This window comes from Equus przewalskii, chromosome 3, assembly GCF_037783145.1.
Source record: "Equus przewalskii isolate Varuska chromosome 3, EquPr2, whole genome shotgun sequence".
Classification (NCBI taxonomy): Eukaryota; Metazoa; Chordata; class Mammalia; order Perissodactyla; family Equidae; genus Equus; species Equus przewalskii.
Genome location: NC_091833.1, coordinates 25701832 through 25728793, shown reverse-complemented (window position 1 = coordinate 25728793; position 26962 = coordinate 25701832). Strand labels below are relative to the sequence as shown.

General features: G+C 45.7%; 1 protein-coding gene across 2 annotated transcripts in view; it reads left to right on the top strand.

Moving 5' to 3' along the window:
* Window positions 1-14402: 14402 nt before the first annotated feature.
* The window catches only part of ADAMTS18 (ADAM metallopeptidase with thrombospondin type 1 motif 18), a 125151-nt gene continuing 112591 nt past the window's right edge, over window positions 14403-26962 (top strand). Inside the window, exons 1-3 of one of the 2 annotated variants that reach the window (XM_070613921.1) lie at window positions 14403-14560; window positions 14662-14749; window positions 17586-17902. In XM_070613921.1, the coding sequence (XP_070470022.1) occupies window positions 14471-14560; window positions 14662-14749; window positions 17586-17902 (495 nt within the window). In that variant the 5' untranslated portion in view covers window positions 14403-14470. Of the gene's footprint in view, window positions 14561-14661; window positions 14750-17585; window positions 17903-26962 lie in introns of those variants that run through there. The other variant, XM_070613919.1, reaches the window with a different exon arrangement.

Here is a 26962-nt window from a genome sequence, read left to right as displayed (position 1 = left end):
GGGTCATCAACCCATTTCAGCCAGGTTGGGGATAGTTTGAAAGGCTTCTTGTGGAGACATCCCAGCTCAGGCTCATGCCAATTATGGCCTATTGGATTGACCTTAGTAAGTGGACACTTAGGTCAGTCTGAACTGGTGATGAGAAGATCTGGCTTGGTTTCACTTGTAGCCCTGTGGTTGAGATAACATATCCCAGCTTTTGGATTTTAGAAATAGACAACAACAACAATACTTTGTCTTAAGCCTAAACTGATGATTATTATTTCTGTCCTCTGAAGGAAATGGCGCTCTTCACAGCCATGAGAAAATCAGTCTCTCTCCAGCTTCTTTGCACTTGCGGAGCCTGCGTAAACAGAAAGGGGGTCTGAAACATCAGCGCTTCTGTCAGTTATTCTGTTCTGCTGAAGAGTGAAGCTAGGAATGAACACATTAATGAGTTATCTGATATGCTGACACAGGCCTGGAACTGGACCGCGGGGGCAGGCTAAATTGTTCTGCACAAAAAGCAGGAGAACAGGAGAGGAAGGAGGAGTCTTAGGGGTTACGGGGACCTCGAGCACACGGTGGGTGGCCGAATGACTTGTAAGAAAGGAAGATCTGAGATCTCTTCAAATCAGTCCAGGCCTCTGTGATGTAAGCTAGTTGGATGGTGGTGATGGTTGCACAATGTAGTGGATGCTCTTACTGCCACTGAATTGTACACTTTCAAATGCTTAAAATGGTAAATTTTATGTGTACTCGTGGTGGTTAATTTTATTTGTCAACTTGGCTGGGCTAAGGGATGCCCAGATCACTGGTAAAACATAATTTCTGCATGTGTCTGTGAGGGTGTTTCCGGAAGAGATCAGCATTTGAATGGATAGCGTGAGTAAAGAAAATCACCCTCACCGATGCCTGTGGGCATCATCCAATCCATTGAGGTCCTGAATAGAATGAGAAGCCAGCAGAAGGGTGAATTCATTCTCTCTGCTTGAGCTGGGACATCCATCTTCTCCTGCACTTGGACATCAGCGTTTCTGGCTCTCCCGCCTTCAGGCTTTGAGTGGAACTACTGGCTTTCCTGGGCCTCCAGCTCACAGAGAGGAGATTGTGGGACTTCTCAACCTCCATAATTTCGCGTCAATCCCTCATAACTGTCTTTCTATATATCTACCTATATCATATTGGTCTGTTTTTCTGGAGAACCCTAAGACAGTATTTTACCACAATAAAAAATAAAAAGCATTTGTGGAGGCCGGCCCAGTGGCGCAGAGGTTAAGTTCATATGTTCCGCTTTGGCGGCCGGGGGTTCACAGGTTCGAATCCCGGGTGCAGACTTACACACTGCTTGGCAAGCCATGCTGTGGTAGGCGTCCCACATACAAAATAGAGGAAGATGGGTCCGGATGTTAGCTCAGGGCCAGTCTTCCTCAGCAAAAAGAGGAGGATTGGCAGCAGATGTTAGCTCAGGGCTAATCTTCCTCACAAAAATAAAAAAATAAAAAGCATCTGAGTCCCCAAACTTTACTAACAACTGCTACACACACATATGCCTTTCCTTAGTGGTCTGGGGAAAACAAAAGGGGCTGTGTTCCATGTCTGGGTTGATGCAGGACAGAGGAGAGAACAGTGGAAGAAGCGAGAGTGGGTGACATTGAGAGTTTGGTGACAGCCAGGAGAAACGTGAGAAAGCAGATCTCTAGGAAGTCGCTCAAATTCTGGCAAGGCCACTAGAATTCCTATAGTGCAAAGGATTTAGGGATCACACCAATGGTGTTTGCATTTTAAGGGACAGGATGAATTCAGTCATCATTCACTCCATCTACAAAAAAGATGGAATAAAAAAGGTTCAAAAAGACTGGAATCTATGTTCTAGCTTAGAGTTTATCAATTGCTATTTATATTATCTATCTCATAGGGCTGTTTGCAGGGTCAAAGGAGTTAAAGAGAGATACAGATTTAATACATACCAATTTTTAATATCTGATGCCCCCCTTTTCATAGACTGTTCCCTCTCGTTCCATTTGTTAAATGGTTTACTTGCCCTTCCATGATATTGCATCCAGTTGATAGTTACTGTCTTTGGTTTTTGTTCTCTAAGTTTTTGTCCTAAATATCCTCCTCCCTTCAGCATTGCTCTGAGTTTTGCTTCTCTCAACTCCTTTTCCCTATAATTTAAGCATAGAAATGCCGTCTTGGGTCAGGCCTGTGACCTGCCTGGGTGAGTATTCTGATACCAGGGGATAGCCCAGGTGAATTGCGAAGGTCCTTTTTGGTGTAACTCTGTAAGTTAGGGATGAATGCTTAACACTGTCCATTCTCAGCTGAAGTCTCGTCTGGTCAAACCTTCAGGGATGGCTACATAGACACCTGCTGGTGGACTCCAGGAGTACAAGGGTTTTCTCTTCCACATTAAGACTCCTTGGAAACCTGAAACTAGTGCTGTATGATCGGGGCTGGGTTATACCCACCAACCCAAGGATCCAGCTCCCCTATAACTGCTGGCGAGATGGACCCTACTTGTATCACCGGAAAACAGCAGACACTGTTTCATATTCTACCACTAAAACTTACCCAAATTATGTCAGCTTGTAATTACTTAACTTCTTTGTGCATTGGACATTCTTACTTTCATTTTCCAGACTAGGAAACTATTTTGCAGAGTACTTTGATGTTTATTTTCCTCCAGTGTTCATAGTGCCTGGCCTAGTATCAAGTAAGCAATCAATTAGTGGGAGTAACTTTCATCATTGTTGTTGTTACTACTATCCATCTCTCAACCAAACTAGCATCTCTCTTGACTACAGTGGAACTTTCTGAGATGCATATATGCCTTGTACTTCTATTTTTCCCAGTTCTTATTAACTAAACCTATGATATTCTTCATATGTAAAATGGAATTCAAAATTGTAGCTTTTGGGAAAAGATACAGCCTTGCAAATCTAACGTTTTGTGATTGCAGTCACCAGGTTTGCAAGTGATAGCACCCATGAAATTTAAAGTGGAACAAAAGGAATTTATGCAATACGTATTCATGGGGCACTTATCTTCTGCACCGCATGAAGCAAACAACACTTGGGCTCCAAACTCATGCTCTTTTGACTACACTGCTTTGTGTCTGCAAATGGATGGAGTAAGGATGAAGGGAGAATCTCACAGATCTGGGTCTTCATCCTGGCTCTGCCTCGCTAGCTCTGACGGTACAGCCATTGACGGTACAGGGAATTTTATTTATTTATTTTTCAAACTTTGGTACCTGAGCTAACATCTGTTGCCAATCTTTTTTTCTTTTTTTTTTCCTTTTTCTTTCTCTCCAAAGCCCCCCAGTATATAGTTGTATATTCTGGTTGCAGGTCCTTCTAGTTGTGCTATGTGGGATGCCACCTCAGCATTGCCTGATGAGCCATGCTAGGTCCACACCCAGGATCTGAACTGGTGAAACCCTGGGCCACCAAAGTGGAGCAGGCAAACTTAACCACTGGGCCATGGAGCCGGCCCCAGTACAGGGAATTTTAATACCTGCAACATAGTCCATATATCCTACTAGTTAAGTGAAGCAGCACAGGAAACTAGGTACAACGCAGTCGCAATAGAAGGAAGATACCACGGCATCTGTGGTCACCTTTAAGTGGGGGGATGATGAATTAGTCTCTCATTATACTTTTCTTTATTTTTCAAGGTTTTAAAAAGGAGCTTGTATTGGTTTTGTCATCATAAAAAATACTAATTACTATTTTTAAATGAAGTAATATTTGCAAACGCTCCATATTAAACCTACTTGTCAGCTCTATAGTGTTTGTGACAATTTATCTGCTTTTTGGGAGGGGGAGTTGTTTTTGTTTTTGTTTCATTTTTGTCTGCATCTTCTTCATGTGCCTTGAAACCAAATAAGTGTTTCATAATTAAAGCAGTGTGTTCAAAACTGTGTTTGTGAGAGATCTTTCATTTACTGTACAGTTAACTCATTAGGCAAAGCGATATTTAGGCAATTCTGAAGAAGTGGGGTTTTTTTCCAGGCAGGAGGGAGCGTGGCGTGGGGGCAGTTTCAATTGTAATGATTTTCCTCTGTGTCATCTAGCAGTTTTCCAGAGCTTTTTCATTATGGCAGTGCTGGGCCATTTGAGGTACCTGCTTTCTAATCAGCCCTGGCTGCCTTCCAGTCAGCCTTGGCGGAAACTCACTAGGCACAGGGTTTAATTGGGGCCACCCACCATGGAAGCGCTTCCCCCTGCGTCCGCAGAGATGGCAGCTCTTAATGTAATGCACATAAAAATGTCCAGCACTGCGGGGCCAGCCGGCCCAAGCAGGCTCTGATGTCCCGAGGCTGTTGTTATGTCCCCGTTCAATGTTAGCTTTTCAGAGAGCTCCTTCAAATCACAGGGGACATTAGAACTCAACAGAAGAGAGCAACAGAAAGTATTAGGTTGCAGTCTGGACACAACCCCCGATGTTTGGAACCTCTCTAAATAGATCCCAGACTGCTTTAAAAGTAAGAAACACCACCCCCCCGCCCCATCCCTTCTACTATTATCCCTCTGGCACCTCAGAGTCCTTAAATTAATTCCTTGCAAAAGCCAGTTGAGGTCCAATAATTGGTTTTAAATGATCTGCCTGCCTCTTGAAATTGTGCCTTGTCGTATCGTGGAAACGCCAGTCTCAAGCGTGGTGGGGCCAAGTCGCTACACAGCTTCTGGAAACAAATTGCCTGTGTAACAGGGTGCAGGCTGCATCCAGCACGCTCAGCAGGATGGCGATTGTGTAACAGGGTAGACACGGTGTCTAAGAGTCCAGATCATGGTGCTGTTTGGCATGATGCAGATTAATCAAGGGAGCTGCACCCCCTTTGCATGCTTAAACTTGGAAATGTTTTATTTGGATGTGAATATGGCATCTGCAAGCCTCCTATTGGCTGTGCTTCCCGGGATAATACCTTAATAAATAAAGAGTATTCTTGCTCTGCCCGCTCCCACCATAGTGGGTAGAGCGATGGAAAGAGAGAAAGAATGAATGATAATAAGGTTACCACTTCTCAAGTGCTTGACCTAGACAACCTGATGATCCCTTTACTGCTCCCTACAACCCTTGAGATGGTACTATCATTATCGCCATCTTGTAATGGGGAAACTGATGCTTACAGAGGGCAGGAGACTATCCACGTTCATCCAGTTCATGTCAAAGTCCTGTCTACTTGACTCCACAGTAGCACTTCTGAAATGTTCATGTGCACAAAGTCAACTGGGGATTTTGATCCAATGCAGGTTTTTGATTAATTGGGGCTTGATTAGGGTCTGAGGCTGGGCCTAAGATGCTGCATGTCTAATGAGCTCCCTGGTGATGCGGATGCTGCTGGTCTGGGGATTGCACTCTGAGAACGGATGGAGACAGTAGATGATGGTTGGGTCGCGACTGACCGCATATTAGATTCACCTGGTGCTAGGAGGCTTTAAAAATACTCCTGATGTGCATTCAGACCCATCAACTCAGACTCTCTGGGGGTGGGCCTTGGCCAATGTGCACCCAGGTTGAGAACATCAGCTGAGGTGGGGAATTGTGTGGCTATAATGTTCAGGGCAAGTGTCAAGGCGCTTAGACTTATTTGAACAACTACAAGAACATCAAGTTTATTTAGGAAGGGAAGAGGAAAAAGAAAGGCCTGTGTACTAGAGGGTGAGGGAGGGAATGAAAATGAAGCCAAGCTGGGGCAGAAGGTGTGAACACAAATGAAAACAGCTGGAGCTGGTTCACAGGCAGGTGTGGCACCTGTTCAGGTGTGGAATTGGTTCCTCAAGGAGGCAATGGTGATAAGGTTCCACAGTCGGGCTGGCTGAGGAGGTGATATCAAGTGCTATGGCAGCAGGCTGGACCATTTTCCCACTAGGCAATGAGGTTTCCATTCAATGAGCGAGCCCTGTTCTTGGTACTGGAAACAAAGATGATGATGGCGTACTCTCTGCTCTAAGCAGCTGAGGAGGCGGAGGTGGTTGGGGTGGGGTCATGGCCTCTACTGTACTTGTCTAGAGGCCAGGGGGAATGAGAACACAGGGAGGTGTGCTTAGCCCAGCCTAACCCAGCCAGGGTGATCAGCGACGTCTGTCCTGGATGAGATGCCCCCTTTGCTAAGTCTTAAGGGGTGACAAATGCTAAAGGCCTCAATTAATCAAGATGAGGATGGGAGCTGGCCCCGTGGCCGAGTGGTTAAGTTCGCGTGCTCCGCTGCAGGCGGCCCAGTGTCTCGTTGGTTCGAATCCTGGGCGCGGACGTGGCACCGCTCATCAAACCACGCTGAGGCGGCGTCCCACATGCCACAACTAGAAGGACCCACAACGAAGAATATACAACTATGTACGGGGAGGCTTTGGGGAGAAAAAGGAAAAAAATAAAATCTTTAAAAAGAAAAAAGATGAGGATGACAGGGACTGATCCTGAGGCATTTCGACAGTAGATATTGTGACCAATGGACCCCTCCCCCCTTCCCCTTCACCTCTCACATCCAGGGGAGGCTCCCAAACTCCCCCGCTTGGGATTCTGGGCAGATGGCTTCAGAGGGAGACTAGCTGATGGTTTTGCTTGGTGCCTCCTTGAGTTTAAGGCACCCCTGAGGCGTCCAGTTAAAAATGCCCTGTGAGTGGTTGGAAATGTGTGTCTAGAGCCTGGGACAGAGATTTGGGCTGAAATAACAGACCTGAGAATTGTCAGCAAACCAGAGGGGATCTGAATGCCCAGGAATGGTGATTATCTTATGAGAAAAGTAAGGGACAGGAACAGAAGTCTGGGGAGCACCAATATTTAAGAGACAAAAACAGCAGGGAAATAAGTAAAAATTAAAGAAATAAAAACAGGACAAACACTTGGAAACTGAGCAGATGAGAGGGTTTGAGGAGGCAACGATCATTCGTTTCAAATGCTGCAACTATTTAAAAGAGAGAAATACTGCCAAGGGCTCGCTCGCTCTCAAACATTTTTAATGCTTCTCTCTGAGTGAAAGAAGCAGGTTCTACATCTTCATCATTCTCTGTATTTTTAAATAGCTTTGTTGTCATTTCATGATTATGAAATTGTCTTTTGGAGTCAGGCCTTGGGGACAGTTTCGGGGGACCGATGGCAGAAGTGAAGGGCACATGATGAAGGACATAGTGCATTTCCCTCCACCTGCACAGCCCCGTCCTCGAAAGAGCGCCCCGAGACAGTGTGCACCCACGGGAAGGATGCCGAGTAGGTGAGGGGTGGATGAAATGGTCATTTGGAAGCAGTAATGTAGTACACAGCAGGAGGTGGCATGCATCTTCACTCCTGGCCAGTTGCCCCATCCAAAACAAGAAAAGGCCTAAGAGGAGGCTGCAACTCAGGCTGTGCCCTGTCTGGGCTGAGTTGAAATGAAATCCCAGTAGGTCCTAACCTTCTAAATCCTGTCCCCAAAAGGCGTCATTAGCCCAGAAGGGGCACCTTGGCCTAATTTGCATAGCTTCCAACTTTTGGCCACTTTTGTGTGCTTATACAGAAGGGAGAAACACTGTCTAATGTACACCCAGGCACCAGGCAGCCCTGGAATGAGATGGGAAATGTCGGGGTCCAGCCTGGAGTTTGGATGAAAGAACATGCACACGGCGTTCCTCTCTAAGCAAGAGTTCACAGCCTCGGGAAGCAGACCGGCTACAGGAATAACGTTCAAAGGAAGCTCAAGAAAGGGGAGAATGGTGACCGTTTATTGAACACCAGTGGTTCTGGGTTCTGCATCAGACATTTTATATATGCAGCTTCATTCAGTTCTCATCAAAATAAAAGTATATGGGGCCGGCCCGGTGGCGCAGTGGTTAAGTGTGCACGTTCCGTTTCGGAGGCCGGGAGTTCGCTAGGTTGGATCTCAGGTGCGGACATGGCACCGCTTGGCACGCCATGCTGTGGTAGGCGTCCCACATAGAAAGGAGAGGAAGATGGGCACAGATGTTAGCTCAGGGCCAGTCTTCCTCAGCAAAAAGAGGAGGATTGGCAGCAGATGTTAGCTCAGGGCTAATCTTCCTCCAAAATAAATAAATAAATAATTAAAAAAGTAAAAGTGTGTGAAGTAGCAATTATTCTCCCCGTGTGAGAGACGAGCACATTAAGACTCTGTGTGCGAGGTCACACAGTAGAAGTACTAGGACGACTTTTGTTGAAAGTGATAGAAACCTAACACAGACCTATTTAAATGGGAAAAGAGAGTTGGAGAGAGGCTTCTTGGCTCAAATGGTAGTGATTTGCAGGACTAGGGTACAAGCATCCTGGCTTCAGACTGGAACCTGTGTATTTTCCTCTTTCCTTCCTACTTCTCAATGGATTTCCTTTTTGCAGCTCAGGAGGATGGCTGCTGACAAGTCCAGGCTCTAATCATACATTGTAACAACCTCAGCTGAAAGATGGATTCATTCTCCCAAATGGAGCAGGTCGACACCAGTGAAAGATTCTAATAGGTCACACTGAAGTCCAGGCCCACCTCTTGGGCCAATAATTTTTGCCAAAAAGAAATTATTATCTGTTATTATAAATTTGGGCATGTCTAAATCACGGATTAAACCCGAAGAAGGGTGAGAGAAACATTTAGAAGGCCAGCTACCCTTTCCCACCCCCAAAATCAAATCAAATGAATGACAATTGCAGCCCATCACTCTGGCAAGGATTCAGTCCAAGGCCTGTCCTAAATTGTTTTCTATTATACTTTTCTTCCTCCATAAATAAGAAATGAATCAAAGGCATCCCAGAAACTTTCCATCCTATTGACCAGCAAGCAGCTCTGGCATTCAAGAGGAGGTGTAAGTACAGCAGCCCACAATGACTAGCTGGTATTATATTCGGTTACATCAGAAACACCCAGGTGTTGGTTAAAGACAGATGTCTGGGCCTCATCCCACAGCCGCTGATTTGGACCATTCATAGAGATGCCCAAGAACGTAGTTCTAATAATTCCCCAGGTGATTTTTATTACCAGTAGTAGTCCCAATCCTGGCTGTTCCAGGCTCAGGGATGCCTGGCTGGTGTTAGAGATGGGAGTTTGGGAATCTCTAGGGCGGATGTCTCACCCTGTGTGTGATGAGGTCATGGCGGTGGAGAATGAGGAGCAACTACTCGATGGAGACAAAAGTTATTTCTCTTTCCAAGGCAGCCTGATATTTTCCAGAGCTTCTGCAAAGAATATATTCCGCTCCTCCACTGTGCAGAGTGCTCAGAACTTGCCCTTGAACTCATCTGTGGAAATGAGTTGTCTAGTTCTAACACTGCCTCTTCAGCCTCAGGCAAACAAACTACTTTTAAAAGTAGGGCTTGGGAAAAGACAGGACAGGGAAGCAGTATGTGCAGCTGGAGCGTGGTCCACAGAGGGAAGCTGAGATGAGCAGAGGAAGCCTCGTCACACAGACAAGTCAGAGGGCACAGGTCACAAAGGGAAGAAGGCAATGTCAGTGTCGTAAGAAAGTGCAATGAACGCCCTAACACAGCTGGAGGAGCGAGAACAGTTGATAATTCCTGAATTGTGTTTGATGCCAATCTGTTTACAGAGCTGGTTGTTAAACTGAGTTTCTGTTTCCCATATTGTCGCTGACAAATGTAAACAAAAGTTGTTGCAGCATGTCACTTGTTTGAATGACACTCCTTATTTTGTGTGGGGAACCCCTTATCTTTCCGGATGGTTCTCTCTAAAGAAGACAGAGAAAGTTCGGACCTGCTGCTCTGTGGTCGTCCACTTCCTCCTTTCCTGCTCTCCACTGCGTTCCTAACTGTACCTTGTGTCTGAGACATTGGCCAGAAGACAACCGTTCCCTCTGAGGGCTCCAAAGGCATAAATCCATTTCCGTCTCCTTATTTTCCTTCTTGGCTACTGTGTTGAAAGAAGTTAAGCCTTGCTCTCTGTTTCTATTTTACCCTGTTCTAGGTTTGGATGCATGGCTTCAGACATGAAAATACTTTCTAGAGGAAACTGTCAGGAATCTGCTAAACAAAACCTGACAAACTATTCAATGCAGGTTTAAAACGCCAGAGGAGGGGCAGTGTCCCTCTGCTGTCTGCATGGAAAGGAGAAGAGAAAAAGAAGGTCGGTTATAGCACAGAGAGTCAGCTGTGGCGGGAGAGGGGCTAAATGTCTCTTACCTTCCATGGGAGAGACGCTTGCATCTTCATGGAGCAGAGACTACGGGAAAAGCAAATAAATAGCAGAGATGGCCATCTATGTCTTGTTCTGGCCAGGAGGAGGTACATGACTTAAGGCACATTATTTTGCAAAAAACGTTGAACTTATGTCACTGTAAAAAGAAGAAAAGCCACTGCCTTGAACTGTACCATTGATTGTAAAGAAGGAAAAAGGGGGAAAAGCTAAGTAGTTAAGAGTGAATCTGTGTGATCTCTTCATCTCAAATTTTTTCACCATTTCCTCCCTCCCTCCCTCCATTCCTTTCTTTCCTTCTTTCCTTCCTCTCCTCCTTCTTACAACCATTTACTGAAGCCCTGCTGTGTGCCAGGCTCTGGGCTAAGTTTGACAGAAGACAACACAACAGGGCTTTTTTTTCCTTTTCTTTTTCCCTATTGGTTCATGCAATGGACTGAATGCTTGTGCCCCTCCCCCAGATTCATATGTTGAAACGTAATCCCCAGCGTGATGGATTTAGGAGGTGGGGCCTTTGGGAGGTGAGTAGGTTCTAAGGGATGAGCCCTCATGCATGGGATCAGCGTCTTTATAAAAGAGACATCAGAGAACTCTCTTGCCCCTTCCACCACATAAGGACTCAGTAAAAAGAAGGCCCTTTAAGATCCAGGAAGCAGGTTCTCACCGGACACCAAATCTGTTGGTGTCTTGATCTTGGACTTCCCAGCCTCCAGAACTGTGAGAAATAAATTTCTGTTGTTCATAAGCCGCTCAGTCTATATTATTCTGTTATAGCAGCCCAAATGGACTGAGACATATTACTATGAACTTTAGATATTCATTATAGTGTCTTAGATTTATAGTTTTAAAATCAGCTAAAATTTATATTTCCATGTAATTTAGAAGCTGGTGCAACTTTGCAAATTCACAACTGAAAGGCTGGGCCATGTGCTCCTAACTCTCTGTCACCATCTAGAGGCAATTTATACATATTGCAGGGCTAGGGCCTGGAATACTGAGTATATAAAATTATCCCAGAAGTTATGGCTGTAACAGTGTTTGTGTATCAGCCCTATAGGAGAAACCAGACATTGCAAATGAATGGGTTTGGAAGTTTTGCTCTCTAGATCTACAAGTATGTGAGGAAGACTGGCAATAGATGTTAGCTCAGGGCCAATCTTCCTCACCAAAAAAAAAGAAGAAATGGTTTGGTTTCTGTACCAAACCATGGAAGACTGGGATCTACTGAGGGTCAAAGTTTACTAGGGTATGGGAGAAAAGCTGCAAAAACAGTGGGGGATAGGCCACTTACATTAGGTTGAGAAGGAGACCTGCAGTCCCTCAAAGGGTGGCACTCAACAAGTCTTTGTCCAGTTGAATGAGAGGCTATGAGCTTCCAGGTTGATGGAGAAAAATGCCACAGAATAGGATGGGGATCCATACTGTTCATCCAGGTTCTCACCAGGGGTGATTTTGCTCCCCTGAGAACATTTGGTATCACAACATTTCGTCACAATTGTGGGGATGCTACTGGCATCCACTCAGTAGAGGCCAGAGATGCTGCTAAACATCCTCCAATGAAGCCACATTGTGGGGGACAGCCCCCACTGCAAAGAATGACCCAGCCCCGCATGTCACTGGTGCTGAGGGTGAGAAACACCACAGTCTAGCACAGAGCACAGGTAAGCGTTGCTCTGAGATGCCAGGCCTGTCACCTACATTATGAGCCGAAAAAGAGAGAGACCGGAGTGGTGTGGATGACTGCGCACAGATGCATCCAATGGAGAGATGCAGATGAGGGACACAGTTGTTTTCAGCCACCTGGGGGCAGACCTCTTACCCCCCCAGTGTCCTGCAGTGTTTGCTTGCTGCTGTGGCTCACAGTGCTGTCATTCCCAGTCTCCTTCTTTATCTAGTCTGTTGCTTGGTGACATGCCTTCGAGCACCGTTTTGACTGTGTCTCCTGGATGCCCAGTTTCCCGCAGTGTCCAGTTCTTTACTGAAATCACACGAAGCACTGAAATCACCTGTGTCGGAGTCACCCACAGGTGCTTGCTCCAGATGCACATTGGGGCCCTCCACCAAATCTCCCCAAGCAGAATTTCCACGGCGCATGGCCCAGGAATCTGCATTTAAGCCAGCAGCACAGGTGATTGTGACGCACGTTAGGTTTGACACGGGCTGTGCGAAGTAACAGAAATGTGAGGTATCCATTGCTCTTACTTTTAAAGCCCACTTATAAAGTGCTCAGAAAAATATATTCACTTATTTCCTTGGCATATCCTTTTGACGTGCTGCGTTTATTTCTGTTTTACATATTATAACATGGAGGCCCCGAGAGCTTAAACAGACTAGGTAGGGAAACCCAAGTGGTGTGTTTAACCTAGGTTTTCTCCCTGTGAGGGCTTTACACAAAGCTTTTCCCCTAGGCAGACGTTGTCCCACCCTCACTGCGTCTGCAGCCCTGGTTTCACCTCCTCACTCCTGCACCCAGTGAACAGACCATGCATGTTGAGCTGTCACTTGTTCTAAGCTTTGACATGGACCTCATCTTAACCAGCTCAGTCCCCTTAGGACCGGAGCAGGGTATAGATCTACCTCCAGTGCCACCATCCTGCTCCAAGACGCCATCATTGCTCACCATGATTCTAGCAACAGCTCCCTTGCTTGTCCCTCCGTGGCCCTGCCTTGGCACCTCTGATCCAGATCTGCACAGCTCTGTGTCGTTTTTATTGGAGATAATGTTGTCCCCTACACACATACACTCACACTCTCTCTCACATCTTAAGTCTAACAGATTCTTACATGCTTCACTTCAGCCTACAGGGGCCTGTTGACCTGGCCATCTGCTGTCTGCCTCTCCCTCTGGCCTGCAACTCTTCCATCACTGCAAGCACACTGTCTATTTCAAGAGCTTCTCGTATGCTGTGCTCCCTGTCCAGACACGCAAGATCTTACTCCTCTCTTTCCTTATAAAACTGACCCACTCTTTGGGGTCTTATTTGAAATAGTCTTTAAGAGACATCTTACTTTACACACGCCTTCCTACCCCCACTCCCCCAACTAAGTTAGATTCTGCTTATTCTTTCTAATTTAGAAACCTATTCTTTTACAGCGTTTGTGATCATTTTGGTTCCAGTATTATTGTTGAGTTATCCAATGAGGGTCTTTCCCCCTGGCCTGTGAGAATATATTTTGTTCATCACTGGAAACAATAGGGATCAAATCAATGTATTGAGTAAATGAACAGGCACACAGCAAATGGGATGCACATTCATGGTGATGGGGGCAGAATTGTTATGGTTGGTTTCTGTAGGTTGGGTTGTCTCGGGCCAGGATTCCATCTTGAGGAGTTGAAAACATGGTCACTTGGAGAAGAGAGAAAGATCCCGGAGAAGAGGCGAGGCCACCGCTAGCCGGCACAGCTGCAGGCAGTGACAAGGCTTAGGGGGCCAGTTCTCCAGGCTGCCTGAGACCTGCGAGTTCCCGGGATTACTCTTTGGGTAGCCGCACTGTCTTGAGCCCAGCTGAGCCTAGTTTCCTCATCTTTATCAAGGGGTTAATAATTCCCACATTGCGAGGACAGGACTTGAGGTAAAAGAGATAAAGCAGGAGATGGCACCTGGCACTTTGGAGGTGTCGAGGACGCTAAATACCTTGGCTGTCTCGCCAGAAACCTCGTAAAGAGAAGTCTGCACAGGCAGCAAAAGAAGACGCGCCTCTTACCTGAGCCTCGCTCCTTCCCAACTCATCCCTCCGTGCGCTTCAATTAAGTTTTCCAAGCCTGACCCAGGGCGCTCTCCTCCCTCTCTCTGCAGTCGGTCCCTCCCTCCCCACTACTCTCCCCCAGCCTCCCCTCCCCCTTCACCCCCTCCCTCGGAGCGGGAGCCGGGAATCCCACGCCCTTGCACCAGCCCGGGGGCTCGGACGGGCCCAGGAGCCGCTGGTCGCCAATCACCGTGCGGTGGAGAGGCGGGCGCTCGGCTCCAGCGCGCTGGGGGAGCCAGCTGGCGCTGCTTTCCCCGGGAGCCTCAGACGCTCACACAGACACAGACAGACGCACAGACTGGCGGGCAAGCGCGCGGGCAGGCACGGACAGAGTCCCCCGGCCATTTGCGCTCGGAGGCGCGCGCCAGCCCCGGCCCGGGAGCCCCGTCCCCCCGGGGAACCGCAGGCGGCAGCTCCGCAGGCCGGCGTCGGCAGAAGGGAGGGCGCGCAGGCGGCCGGAGGAGGGGAGGCCCCGGCGCGCCCGGCCCGATGTGAGCGGCCGCGGCTCCCACCTGGCGCCGCACCTGGAGCGCCGCGCTCCGGGGCGGCGGGGAGAATGCGCGCCGCCCGTGCGCTCCGCCCGGCCGCCCGCAGCCGCCGCGCCCGCACCTGACCATGGAGTGCGCCCTCCTGCTCGCGTGCGCCCTCCCCGCAGCCGGCTCCGGCCCGCCGTGGGCTCCGGCGGGACTGGGGCGCGTGGCCAAGGCAGGTGCCCCCCGAGGGGCGCGGCGAGAGCGGGTGGCAGGGGGCGCCAGGCGCCAGGCCCGCCGCGCCCCTCACGCGCGATGTCACTTTTTCTCTTGCAGGCGCTCCAGCTGTGCTGCCTCTGCTGTGCGTCGGTCGCCGCAGCCTTAGCCAGTGACAGCAGCAGCGGCGGCAGCGGATTAAACGATGGTTCGTATTTGCCCCCGCCCCCAGAAGGGCCTTTTCAGGCACTTTGTCCCTTCCTTCCCCTAAAAGAGAGAAAAGCTAGAAAAGCGCAGCCTCCAACCTGGCAGGTGTGTGTGCCTCGTGGAAATGGTTCCTGTTTGGAGAGGGGGTGGGGGATGTGGCAAAGACTCTGAACTTCTCAAAAGAATCAGCGCTTCAAGCTGCAAGTCACTGAAATGAGAAAACAATACTTTCTCTCGTTCACAAGTGGCTTGTTAAAAAATCCTAACTTCGGTGAGAAATTAGAAAGGAGGTTGGACATTGACTAGGTGGTTGATATCAAAAGGCCCCTTGCTCATTTCCTTCCCTTCTGGGAAAGCTAATTTTTGGTGGGCAAGGAAAGAATTTGAGCCCCTTTTCCTCGAGTCTTTCCTCCTCGCTCTCTTCTCCACTTCTGTCCTTTTTCTTCCTTGCCTCTCTCCTCCTCTTTTCTCTGCCCTTGTGTCATGCATTCCCAAAGACTGCTTTTAAAGAGAGGAAAGTAGGTAGCTTGAGGTCTCTGAGGCCTTCCTCTGGTCTAAGGTTCCTCAGCCACTAAACCTCCAGAACACCCTTCACTTCTGTCATTTATTAACTTCTCGGTGGCGCCCAGAAGGAAAATCCTTGTTTCCATTGTTCCCAACAGCTACAGGAGAACAGCTGATCCCTGATCCAAGGTGTCTAGCAAGACCTTGATGTCCAACCTGGATTCTATAATGTTTAGCCTTGCAGCGTTATCTCCTCCTTCTGTCAGGGGTCAAGGGGTCACAGTGGGGAGCAGGAGATGGCAGAGTCATGGAGAAGGACTGTGCCACGGAGTGGGTGAGTGAGGGGACAGGAGAAAGCTAGGAATTAGCTCTTGAGAAATTAACCTTTTGCTCAACCAGAGAGGCTGGCTGCAGTTTCTGAAACAACCCCTCATTGTCCCATCAGGGCCCAATTGCTGGAGGTCCTCTCTGTTCCAGCCACCACCCGTAAGGACCTCATCTTTAGTCAGCCCCTGAGCTGACCAGATCACTCTCTACAGGGGGCTCTGACTGCCCGTCTTCGCATCAAGGACTGAATGTTACCATCAGCTGGCTCATTCTCCCCTTGGAAACAAACTAGTAGCAGGTGTCTCCGTCGGGGGCGGGGGGGGGGGGGGTGTGTGGGGGGCTTCGTGGGCCGATTCCATGGAAGGCTGGCTGGATGAGGCTCCTGCGTGACCTCCCAACTAAGAGCAGACAGAATTTCAGATGCTTTGAGACAAGGAGGTAAGAAACACTTATTGTAGAGACTGGAGCATGGGTCAGGTTAGGTCTATTTTGGTGGAGGGAAGCGGTTTCAAGAGCCACATGCCTATAAAGTAACAAATAGAGATTTTTAAAAGAAGAGAAATAGTGTATATACTGCTCAGTTGTTTAAGGTTAAGAGAAGAGAAAATCTTTTTTTTCTCAATTACTTTTTAATGTGCATGTCAATTAGATTTAGTTAAAGGAGTCAAGGAGAAAATGGAAGAGACAGGACAGAAAGAAGAGTGTAAGAACAAGAGTTGCTCAAACAAGAGTCACAGATGGTTCATACGCAGAAGAAAACAATTGAAAATTATTGTCATATTGGGATTTTCTTTTTGCAAACATAGGCTTGATTAGATCACTCATTGGTCCTTGGTAGCTACAAGGCTTCTGTTCTTTCCTTAGCCTTTTTTTTTTTTTTTTGGTTGTTGACTATTTTGGGAAAAGGGAAATTCCTCTTTCTTTTCCTCCTCCAGCAACCAGGGACGGAAGTGACTCAAACATGCCTCTTAGTTATTCGGAATCTTTCTAAACACTTTCCAAATTAGTTTCCCATTCTGTACCTAGAAAGTGGAAATGCAGAGTGCTTTTTAATGCGCAGAGGGCATATTCCACATCATTTTGTGGGATGATATTTTTCAGTTTCAATGTTTGGTGATAGAAACCAGTGTGCTGGCTTCATTTTTTTCAAGCAGCAAATTGTTTTTTCGCTCCTCCTCTCTAGAACAGGCAGCAATTAGTGCTGCTCGAGGGAGCAATGGTGAAGGTATTTTCAAACATGCCTTTCCAGGTGTCCCCTGAGCTGACACTCCCCCACCAACATGTCTGAGCAATTTTAAACATCAGACTATATAGGAAAGTTCTGATGATTTAGAGGCATTTTTATGCATCCACTATATTTTATGCTTACGATTAAATGGAATTGTCCCTGTGAAAGCTCATAATCAAACGTTAGGAACGACGCAAGTGCTGGAGTTTTATCATCACATATAATTAATATCAGAAATATGAAACTCTGGTTACTTGTTAATTATCTGAGGTACCATCTCAAGTTACTCAGCACTGTGAGTTGTCATTTGAAATTTAAACTCAGCAAAAAGAAAAAAAAAGAAAAATGCTCCCGATGCAGTTTAAACACAAAGATATAAATCTCCTCGAAAAATAATTTGATTTCTTTTGTGGTTTTATATTTGTTAATTTTGTCTCCAAAAAAATCACTTCTCTGTATGGATGGCTCTATGGCTAATATATAAAAAGTCCATCTGTCTCACTCCAGATCGTGAGAGTGGTGGTGTTTTCCACAAACATTCTTGACATTCATCAGGATTGCTCTTGACTTTTTGTTTTTGTAGGAGTTACGGTGGCAGAGCTAACTGTAAAGACCACAGAGTTCTCTTCATGAGCTGCTCTGAATTCTATTTCACCTAGTGCATGGCTGTAGGAACAAAGATATCTGGGCTGTGTATTGCTCTTTGCCAGCCCGTTGGAAAGTGACCCTCGGGCATCGTGGGCTCTGGGTGCTGACAGCTAACCGTTTCCCATTGCAGATTACGTCTTTGTCACGCCCGTAGAAGTGGACTCGGACGGGTCGTATATTTCACACGACATTTTGCACAACGGCAGGAAAAAGCGGTCTGCGCTGAGTGCCAGCAGCTCCCTGCATTACCGATTTTCAGCATTTGGACAGGAACTACATTTAGAACTTAAGCCCTCGGCGATGTTGAGCAGTCACTTTATTGTCCAGGTACTTGGAAAAGATGGTGCTTCAGAGACTCGGGAACCCGAGGTGCAGCGATGTTTCTATCAGGGATTTATCAGAAATGACAGCTCCTCCTCCGTCGCTGTGTCTACGTGTGCCGGCTTGGTAAGTACCCCGCACGTGGAGTCGACTCCCTCTTTCGTGTGTTTTGTGTAACTTGAATGAACAGATGTCTGCAATATTAAGCGCTCTTCCAGCCAACTCGACACATTCACAGTGTCAGCTTTGATACTGATAATATTCTCAATTGAATTAATCTAATCTGCTCCCAGAAAAATAAAATATAATAGAACTTTAATTACCATTTAGAACATGCTTTTGATGTTTAATGGTCTGGGCTTCTTCATTCTCCATGTTTGAGATGATCCCCAAGGAAATTAATTTGATGGATGCCATTCGCTTTGTAATGTCTTGAGAGACCAGGCATTATATAACAAGCCGCATGCCTCTACATTGCTTTGAGACGGAAAAACTGTATTGCAATGCAAAATTGTGTTCAGCAGCTCTGTTAAGCCCAACCTTAACTGTAGAAGGGAGGCCCTTTGTTTTCTTTTAACCAATCTGTTCATGTTGTCATGCTCACATAAGACATTCTTTTAGAGTGCGATGTGGTGTGTTCAAGGGCTGCCAGGATTGAGTGTGGCATCCGGGGAGGCAGAACACTTAAAAGCATTTGGGACGAGTGTTATTTCCTCTCCGTGTGATCCTCATCTGTTGAGCTCCAGGCCAAGAATATTGGTGTAAATGATACTTCTCTCAGAAATCAATCAAATATATGAGGCAGTAAACGACATTTGGGGTTGACTTCATTCTGTGTTGCAATTGAAAAGTGTCTTGAACTGACAGAAGAGATTGTGTGTGTCGAGACACGACGGTCAAGCTCTGGAATGGTCTGAAGAAGGAAAATGTGAGCAGGCCCAGCTGAGCATGTAGTTAGTAGTGTATGTGGTACATCATGGCACAAAGCAAGAGGGAGTGGCTTAGGTGCCGGTAAATGAGGACTCCCATGTTCTTTGCTAGTTGAAATTTTGTTATTTAACTTTGTTTTTTTTCCATATTGTGGCTTGAAATTTAGCTAAAATCTTTCATCACAACCAGAGTTATGGAATTCTTTGGTATAATCTTTGAAGTACAGAGTGAAGCAAAGAATTAACAAGCCTCAACTAAGCTCGATTCATTTCAATGATCCATGTGGCTCACTAATGACCTATATATTATAGCGTGGTTCCACACATGTGAACATATCTTGTCTGTTTGTTGAGTTGGTTTGGTTGTGATGAGTCTCCTGCTCTTTCTGGGGGCATTCTCCTGTATTTCCCTCTCTCCTGTGTATTCCGGTATCCTAACATCTTAAGGAGTTAGGCACTGCACCCACCATAGTGGCTTAAACTATCCCGTTCCACATAACACAGTGTTTAGGACCAGCCCATTGTCATTCTCACACCAGTGCTTACTAATAGGATCTTGGGCAAGTTATTAACTTCTGTGTGTCTTAACGTCTTCATCTGTAAAATGGGAATAATAAGAGGGGCTACAGGGCCGTGGGGATTAAGTGACTTCTTACATGGAAAGTGCTACAGCAGTTCCTGGCAGGGAATAATGGCTCTGTACTGTTCTGGTTCCAGCAAAACTTAGCTGCCTTATGTCTAGCTCTCTCAGGATTCACTCTCTGTGAGAGGAAATCGGATCAATTGTCTCATCTTAATCGATGCTGGGTTATTTCTCCTAAGGAGGAGATTTACTTCTGCACAGGGGGCAAATGATCACTTAACACGTAAGAATAAGGCAAGTTAAAGATGGATGTGAAAGAGGTAATTGACAACTACATCCGCCTGTGTAGAAGACTGATGTAAATTGGGATCATGAAACCCAGATTTGGTCTCTACTGTTCGACACACCAGCTGCACGTGCTTAATTAACTTTACTTATCCAGGCCTCAGTTTCCTCTCTTGAACCATGTAAAGCGATTTCTAAGACCACTGCCATCTGTAGGCATCTGACTCTGATTGTGCTATTTGTTGACCCTGGCAGGGCCCACTTGGTGTGGGACAGGGAGAAAATTAAGTTTATCCCCATGACATTACCCACCTCCCCGTGACCCTGCCAAACATCTGTGAAACACAAACACATACACCCATACTCAATAAAACAATAAGAAAAAAACATCAAAGAAGACAGAACCACAACTGAGATGCTGAGACACTGCTCTGTATTAATTTTGTAACCTTTGTTGAAGTATAATGTATATACATAAAAATTCAAAAATCAAGAGGACAGCCTAATGAATTTTCACAAAGTTCATACCCATGTAACCACCAACCACATCAAACAAGACATTACCAGTGCCCCAGAAGCCCCCGCTGTGTCCCCTTTCCAGTCACTACCCATCAGAGGTAACTTCTAACATAGCATAATTTTGCCTATTTTAATATTTTACATAAGTAGAATCACACAATATTCTGGTTTATGAATATTCCACATTTTTTCCATTTTCTTGGTGGTGGGCATTCAAATTGTTTCCAGTTTGGGGCTGTTAGGAAGAGTACTGCTGAACATTCTTGTCTATGCCTTTTCGTGAATGTATGGACACATTCTGCTGGAAACACACCTGAGAATAAAGTTTCTGAGTCATAGGGTATGTGTGTGTTCAGTATTAGTAGATTCTGCCAAACAGCTTTTCAGAGTGGTTGTGCTAATTTACACTGCCATCAGCAGTGCATGACAGTTCCAGATGCTCCACGTCCTCACCAATACTTGCTATTGTCAATCTTTTCCATTTTAGCCACTCTGATGGACGGGTATGAAGTGGTACCACATTATGGGTTTAGTTTATATTGTCCTGGTGGTTGTTGAAGTTGAGTACTGTTTTTTATGCTTATTGGCCATTTCTATCCCCTCTTTTGTGACCTAGCTGTATCATATATAGACAAGAAATAGTGTAAATGTTTTCAGCCTACTTTGTGGTTTTTGTTTTCCTTTCTCTGTAAATAGAAATAAGAATTCTGAGCAAAAACACTGCTTTACCAACTTAACGTCTTTTTTGTTATGACCATGCATCTCTAACAATGCTTTCATCTGCTTATTAAACACATCGAATAGCAATACTGAGCACCGTGAGATCACAAGATACCACACTGAGGGCACACTTCCCTAGGCCCACTGAGAGATGGTAATGGAGAGAAATAATCATGTCAGGAGCAAGAATTTCTTCATCCTTCTAGCCTCCTGGAACCCATAGACGTTGCCCAGCTTCTTTGGCCAAACGACGGGTTCATACCTTCTCAGAAGTTAATTAGCAACTATAATGGATTCAGAATGGTGGATGGTTCAAGAATTCAGGAGAGGGACAGACCTCTAATATACTTGTTGGAGAGACTCATCAAAGGTAACAAAAGAGATGAACAATTCTTCTTCCATTGATACAGAAACTGACATGAGATGCATGAAACTGATGGATGACACTTCTTCCACTTGAAGTTTCTGCACCAGTGTTTCTCTGACAGTGGGGCCTGATGACTGGCATCAGAATGCCTTTAGAGATTATAGCAGTCTCCTAATGTGCATGTGGTGTGTATTAGGAAAGTGATGTCACCTTTAGATAGTGAAGTACCAACAGGAAAACTAGCTATGATGTTGACTGCTAGGGCAACCCCAGGAGAGAATGAGAAAAGATGGAAAGGTTATAATAGTGAAATACATACATCCATGCATACATACATGCATACGTACATACTCCAGCTAGGATTTCTCTGGCAGGGAATTTCCAGAATTAACTGGAATTAAACTGTGCTTAAAACATTTTCATAAAATGCACCCCCTTCCCCTCAACTGTTGAGTCTCACTTTGTTCAGAAGTTGAGTAGGCAGTTATTTACTTGGAATAATTCATAAAACAGAAGTTGCAAACTTCTCTGAATGATCCTGCCTACCGTTATGTCTGGGTATGGTTACTTTTAAAATTTTGAATGCTTTTCGACAGGAGCACACCCTCTCCAGCACCCCCTACACTTGGCTGCCTAATACTCTGTGGAGGTATTGGGGTTTGCAACCTTCGTCCCAGAGTGTCAGGGTTGCAGATTAACCTAATCTAATCACTTTTGCCATGTACGTTCTTTCTACCATATCCAGCCTCTCCTGGACTACCATAGTGATGAGAAGGTCATTACAGCAGGAAGCCCATGCCATTGTTGCGAGACTCTTCACCGTGATATTGAACTATGCCTACTTTCTCATGACTTTGACCTGTATTTTTTGTTTGTTTGTTTTTTGAGGAAGAGTGGCCCTGAGCTAACATCTATTGCCAATCCTCCTGTTTTTGCTGAGGAAGACCTGAGCTAAAATCTGTGCCCATCTTCCTCCACTTTATATGTGGGACACCTGCCACAGCATGGCTTGATAAGTGGTCCACACCCAGGATCCGAACTGGTGAACTCAAGGCTGCCGAAGTGGTGTGCGCAAACTTAACCACTACGCCACTGGGCCAGCCCCCTTGACCTGTATTTCTTAATTTTTTTTCTGAATTGATAGAATAAATCTGTATCTTTCTTCCTACATGTTAGGAAATCTAAAAGGCCTTTCTGCCCCAAAATGCTCCACCTTATTGCTCCTTTTTGTTAGCATGGTGATTTTTCAGAGTATGGTCAGCTGCATTAGCTTCACTTGAAGTGTTGAAAATTTGTATTTCTTTACCCACAACAGTCCACCAGGGAGGCTGGGCCCGGGAATGTTTATTTTGAATTCTCCAAATGATTCTACTGCATACTAACATTAGAGAACCATTCGATTAAGACATTGAACATACACGCAGATTATTTTAATAATTGCTGTGGATTTGACAGACTGATTCCATTTTTGAGACTTAGTGGAAGTGTCATATTTTAGGAACTGACCGGAAAGACACACTGAATGATCATTGTTTCATTCAACAACTATTGATGAGCTTCTGTTATGTCAGGCACTGTTCAGAGCACAATGGGTAACCTGCAAACAAGATGGATGCTGTACTCCAGTTCATAGAATTTCATTTAAGGAAGAAGATAGAGTGGTAATTTCAGACCTAGAAATTGCTGTTTTCTTTTGAATGGAGCTGTGATTCAACAGAACCCTGGAATAAGGAGTTCATGGGGTATGGGTTTAGGAAAGGGAGGAACATAGTCAAATTGGTGCCAAGGTCCTCCTCTTGGAGCTTCACCATGCACACTAGCATATTAACGACTCAGAAACGTTCTACATTAAAGACTTTTGTTTAACTCTGTTTAAACCTAGGGTTTGCCTAACTTATTTGGTCATGGGAACTTTCTTTCTCAAGGAGCATTTCTTTACAGCCTGGTAGTGACAAGAAAATCACCAAAGCAATGATTCCCAAAAGAGATACCATAATATTATGTATTGACTTCTAAGTGGTGGGATGCTCTGGGAATTTAGAGATGCCCAGAAAGTTAGGCAAACTTCAGGTTTAAATGAAATTAAGCAAATGTCTTTTCTGTAATATATTTCACACTTTTTAATATGCTGATATGCATTGTGAAGTTTCAAGAGGTAAAATTTTGATACTAGTTTGACTACTCCCCCTCTTTTGAATCATACTTCCATCAACAACTTGTCCAGAGTTGTGTGGTTCACCATAAAAGAGCAATTCCTAGGTCTAAGATTATTTTCACTTTACTGCTGCTTGATAAATCTGGTTAGTGTGTTGCAATTGGGGAAATGCACCCCTTACTTAAGAAACTCTAGCACCAGGCTCACAATGTGAAGATCAGGTGAAAAAGCATGCAAGAACTCTCACCTGTCTTACATCTCCACCCAGATCTGTAATACATCAGTGCTTTACTTTTGATTAATAACCTCAGCCAGGGCCTGGCTGGCGAGAGTGGTAGGCTGCTGTGCTGTTCCTCCTAGCATCTTCTGTCCAGTCTCTGGTTAGGATCCAGTCTCAGCCCTGCATCAGGGGCTCAGAGTGGAATGTGTGCCATGGTCAAGACTGCCACGAGATCCCTCCAGCCTTGATTCCTGAGGCACCATCCAATTTTGTCACTTGGCTTTCCTTCGTTTCTCTTTTCTTTGTCCCCGACAATTAAACCGTAAGTGACGTTTCTCCTCCATGGCTGGCTGCCCTAATGTCCTCATTGTATCTTTCTTAGTGGTGGTCCTTTTAGACTGTGACTGCAGGGACTCATTTTCCAGAGAGCCTGGGTCCCTGCAAGGAGCTTTAGAAACTGTTGGGTTTCAATAGGCGGTCGGGACGCTTTGATCTCCCCTTTTCAGAAATATTTTATGACTCAGAAGGCTCAGCCATTGATGGTTACTGGTCACTGCCTGCCCAGTAGTCTTTAGGAAGCTGACTTCCATTCATAAAAGGACTGAAGTTAAATGACCTTAGTCCAGACAGGCAGCGAGACACCAGCCTCTGTGCTCTGTGGGGCCTTGGTGGCTAGCGGGGGTTTGCTGAATTACATACACCCCTTGGAACTTCTCAGTCACTTGAGAGGATCCTGTGAAATGAAGGATTAGACTGGGTTGTATTTACAAGGTTTTGGATACAGGCTGACCCACATCAGAAATGTTTTCTTTGGTTGTTACTTGACTCATCAAAGGTAAAAAGACTTTTTTTTTTGCCTTTCCTGTATGCCCTTTTCAGATGTGATTTGTGAAGACAATTATTTGCTCTTAGCAACACTTAGCAAAATGCCAGCCAATGTCTTTTTTTAAAAAAAAAAAATCGCCGAGGTTCTTGCCAGAGAGCAGGACCCCATGGCTGATTTTTTTTTTTTTCTGGTGAGGAAGATCAGCTCCTAGGTAACATCTGTTGCCAATCTTCCTCTTTTCGCTTGAGGGAGATGTTGCTGAGCTAACATCTGTGCCAATCTTCCTCTACCTTGTCTGCGGGACACCATCACAGTATGGCTTGTTGAGTGCTGTGTAGGTCTCCGCCCGGGATCTGAACCCGCGAGCCCTGGGCCACCAAAGCAGAGCACGCAAACTTAACCACTACGCCACAGGGCCACCCTCCCCCTCCCCCTCCATGGTTGATCTGAGGGGTGCTCTCATGGGAAGGTGAAGGTGGACCCTTCCTCCCCGTGCTCTCTGCCTGTTTGAGGATGGCTGCTGAAGCATCAAACCTCCCAAGCTTTCTTTGTGTGTCTGCACCTCAGTTTTCTCCTCTGTGCAGTGGCAGTGGGATCACTGTGTCTGTGTGTCTCACAGGATTGGGACGATTTCTGTTGAGGGCTTCGCCTGGCACACAGTTGGAACTCCATCCTTGATTATTCTTGACTTTGGACCAGGACAGGGTCTGGGAAGGAAATGGCAATGGAAGCTCACATTCTGGAGCCTTTCCAAGCCTGTCAAGACAGGAAAAGCGCACTTGGGTGCTGGCAATCATCCTGGTGAGATTGTTTGGGGGATTTCGTGGGGGAAAATAACCACGACTTTATCAACTATGAAGAAGTGAGAGAAAGAAAGGAATCAAAGAGGAAGGATCCACAAATAGATCAAGATTTGGGTCAATGCATGCATGAGAAAGCAGTGTCATGGAATGGCCTTGAGCTGAGATTCTGAAGTCCCAGTTCTGCTTGAACTGGTCAAATTACTTACCCTCTCTGTGCTTAATTTCTTCACTGGTAAGATGAGGATGCTGGTACTACCTCCCCCATGAGGTTTATGGATGCTTAATTGAAAGGAAAATACTATGTACAGTGCTTCAAACAGTGCCTGGTACAAAGTAATAATATTGGTGGTAGTAATGATAGAGTAGTAATTGTCATTATTGCAGACTTTCTTCCATAAAGATCTTCCAAAATTGCCTGATGTCAATCTTCCTTACCACCCACCAGCAGGAAAGTTTTATTCAAGATAGTAATAATAGTTTACCTTTATTGAGCACATATTGAGTTATTAAAACTGGAGCTGTGGAGAGGGAGATTCTGCTAAGATGCAGACCTAGGCCTTTATAGTATTTAATTTATAGTACTATGTAATTTATAGTACTCAAGGTTTGAAGTAACATTTTTTTTGCTCCATGCTCTTCAAAAATACCTGGGCACTTTGAAAAAAAAAAAAGCAACAACATATATTTAGGCCCCAGCTCTGAAAAGTCAGTAGGTCCTGGGTAGAGCTTGGCTGTTCATTTGAATACAGGAAAGCAAAGTTTTACAAATACTTCCAGCTCAGCTGGCACTGGTGACTCTGAATCGGTGTCCTCAGGGTTTCTGCAAAGAACCTTCTCGGGGGAAATAGTGGACTCTTGGAACCTCTTTGGAGAATTGTTTTTGCCATATGGAATGTGTCACAACTTGTAAGTGTGACTATTAATGCTCCAACTAGTGTTAGCCAGAATGTATGCTAAGAGGGCAGGTAGGGGTGGCTAGTGTGAATCGAAATGTAAAGATTGTTCTTGCTTATGTATTACAGGACTGTTCTGTTGCCAGTAGAACAACTCCATCTCGAACTAGCTTAAGCATAAAAAGTGTTTTGGCTCTGGGATAACCTTTCTAATTCATCCTTCCCTCCCATCTTCCCTCTCGCCTTCCCTGCTCCCCTCCCTCCCTCCCAGCCTCTCTTCTCTTCTTCACCCCTCCCTCCCTCCTCTCGCTCATTCTTCCCTCCTCCCCTTCTCTCTCTCCTCCCTCCTCCCCCTTTTCCCCTCCTCCCCTCCCTGACCTAGGATGGCTAGCTTTCAGCAAGGCTGGATCCAAAGTACCCAGGGATGTCATCACTATCCTCTTTCTCTGTCTCTCAGCTCTTTTGGCCCTTACTTGTCTTCTTTCTGCACACAGGACCTCCTGAGTTCCAGAGATGTGTCCAACATTTCCTTGGGGTCCTGGTATCTCATGTGACTTACTCAGCAATAACACCTTGCTTGTAACCTATATCACGCATGAGAACACTGTCTGGGACTCTGGGCTTTATTTGCTCTCTCACCTGTCTGAAAGCCTCAGAGGGCCACACTTAATTCCTCTGTGTATCCAAACAGGACTAAGTTATGTTTTAATTTATGTACTGATGTGTGAATTAACGTGAACACAGCAAGCCCAGGGCTCCACAGTTAGCAATCTGAAGCTCTTTTTGAAACCAGTTTATTATTTCTGTTGTGTGTGTGTGCATTTAAAATGTACATAAATTGTATTAGCGAATATTTTTCCTGAAGCATTTTTTTTGCTAGGGAAGG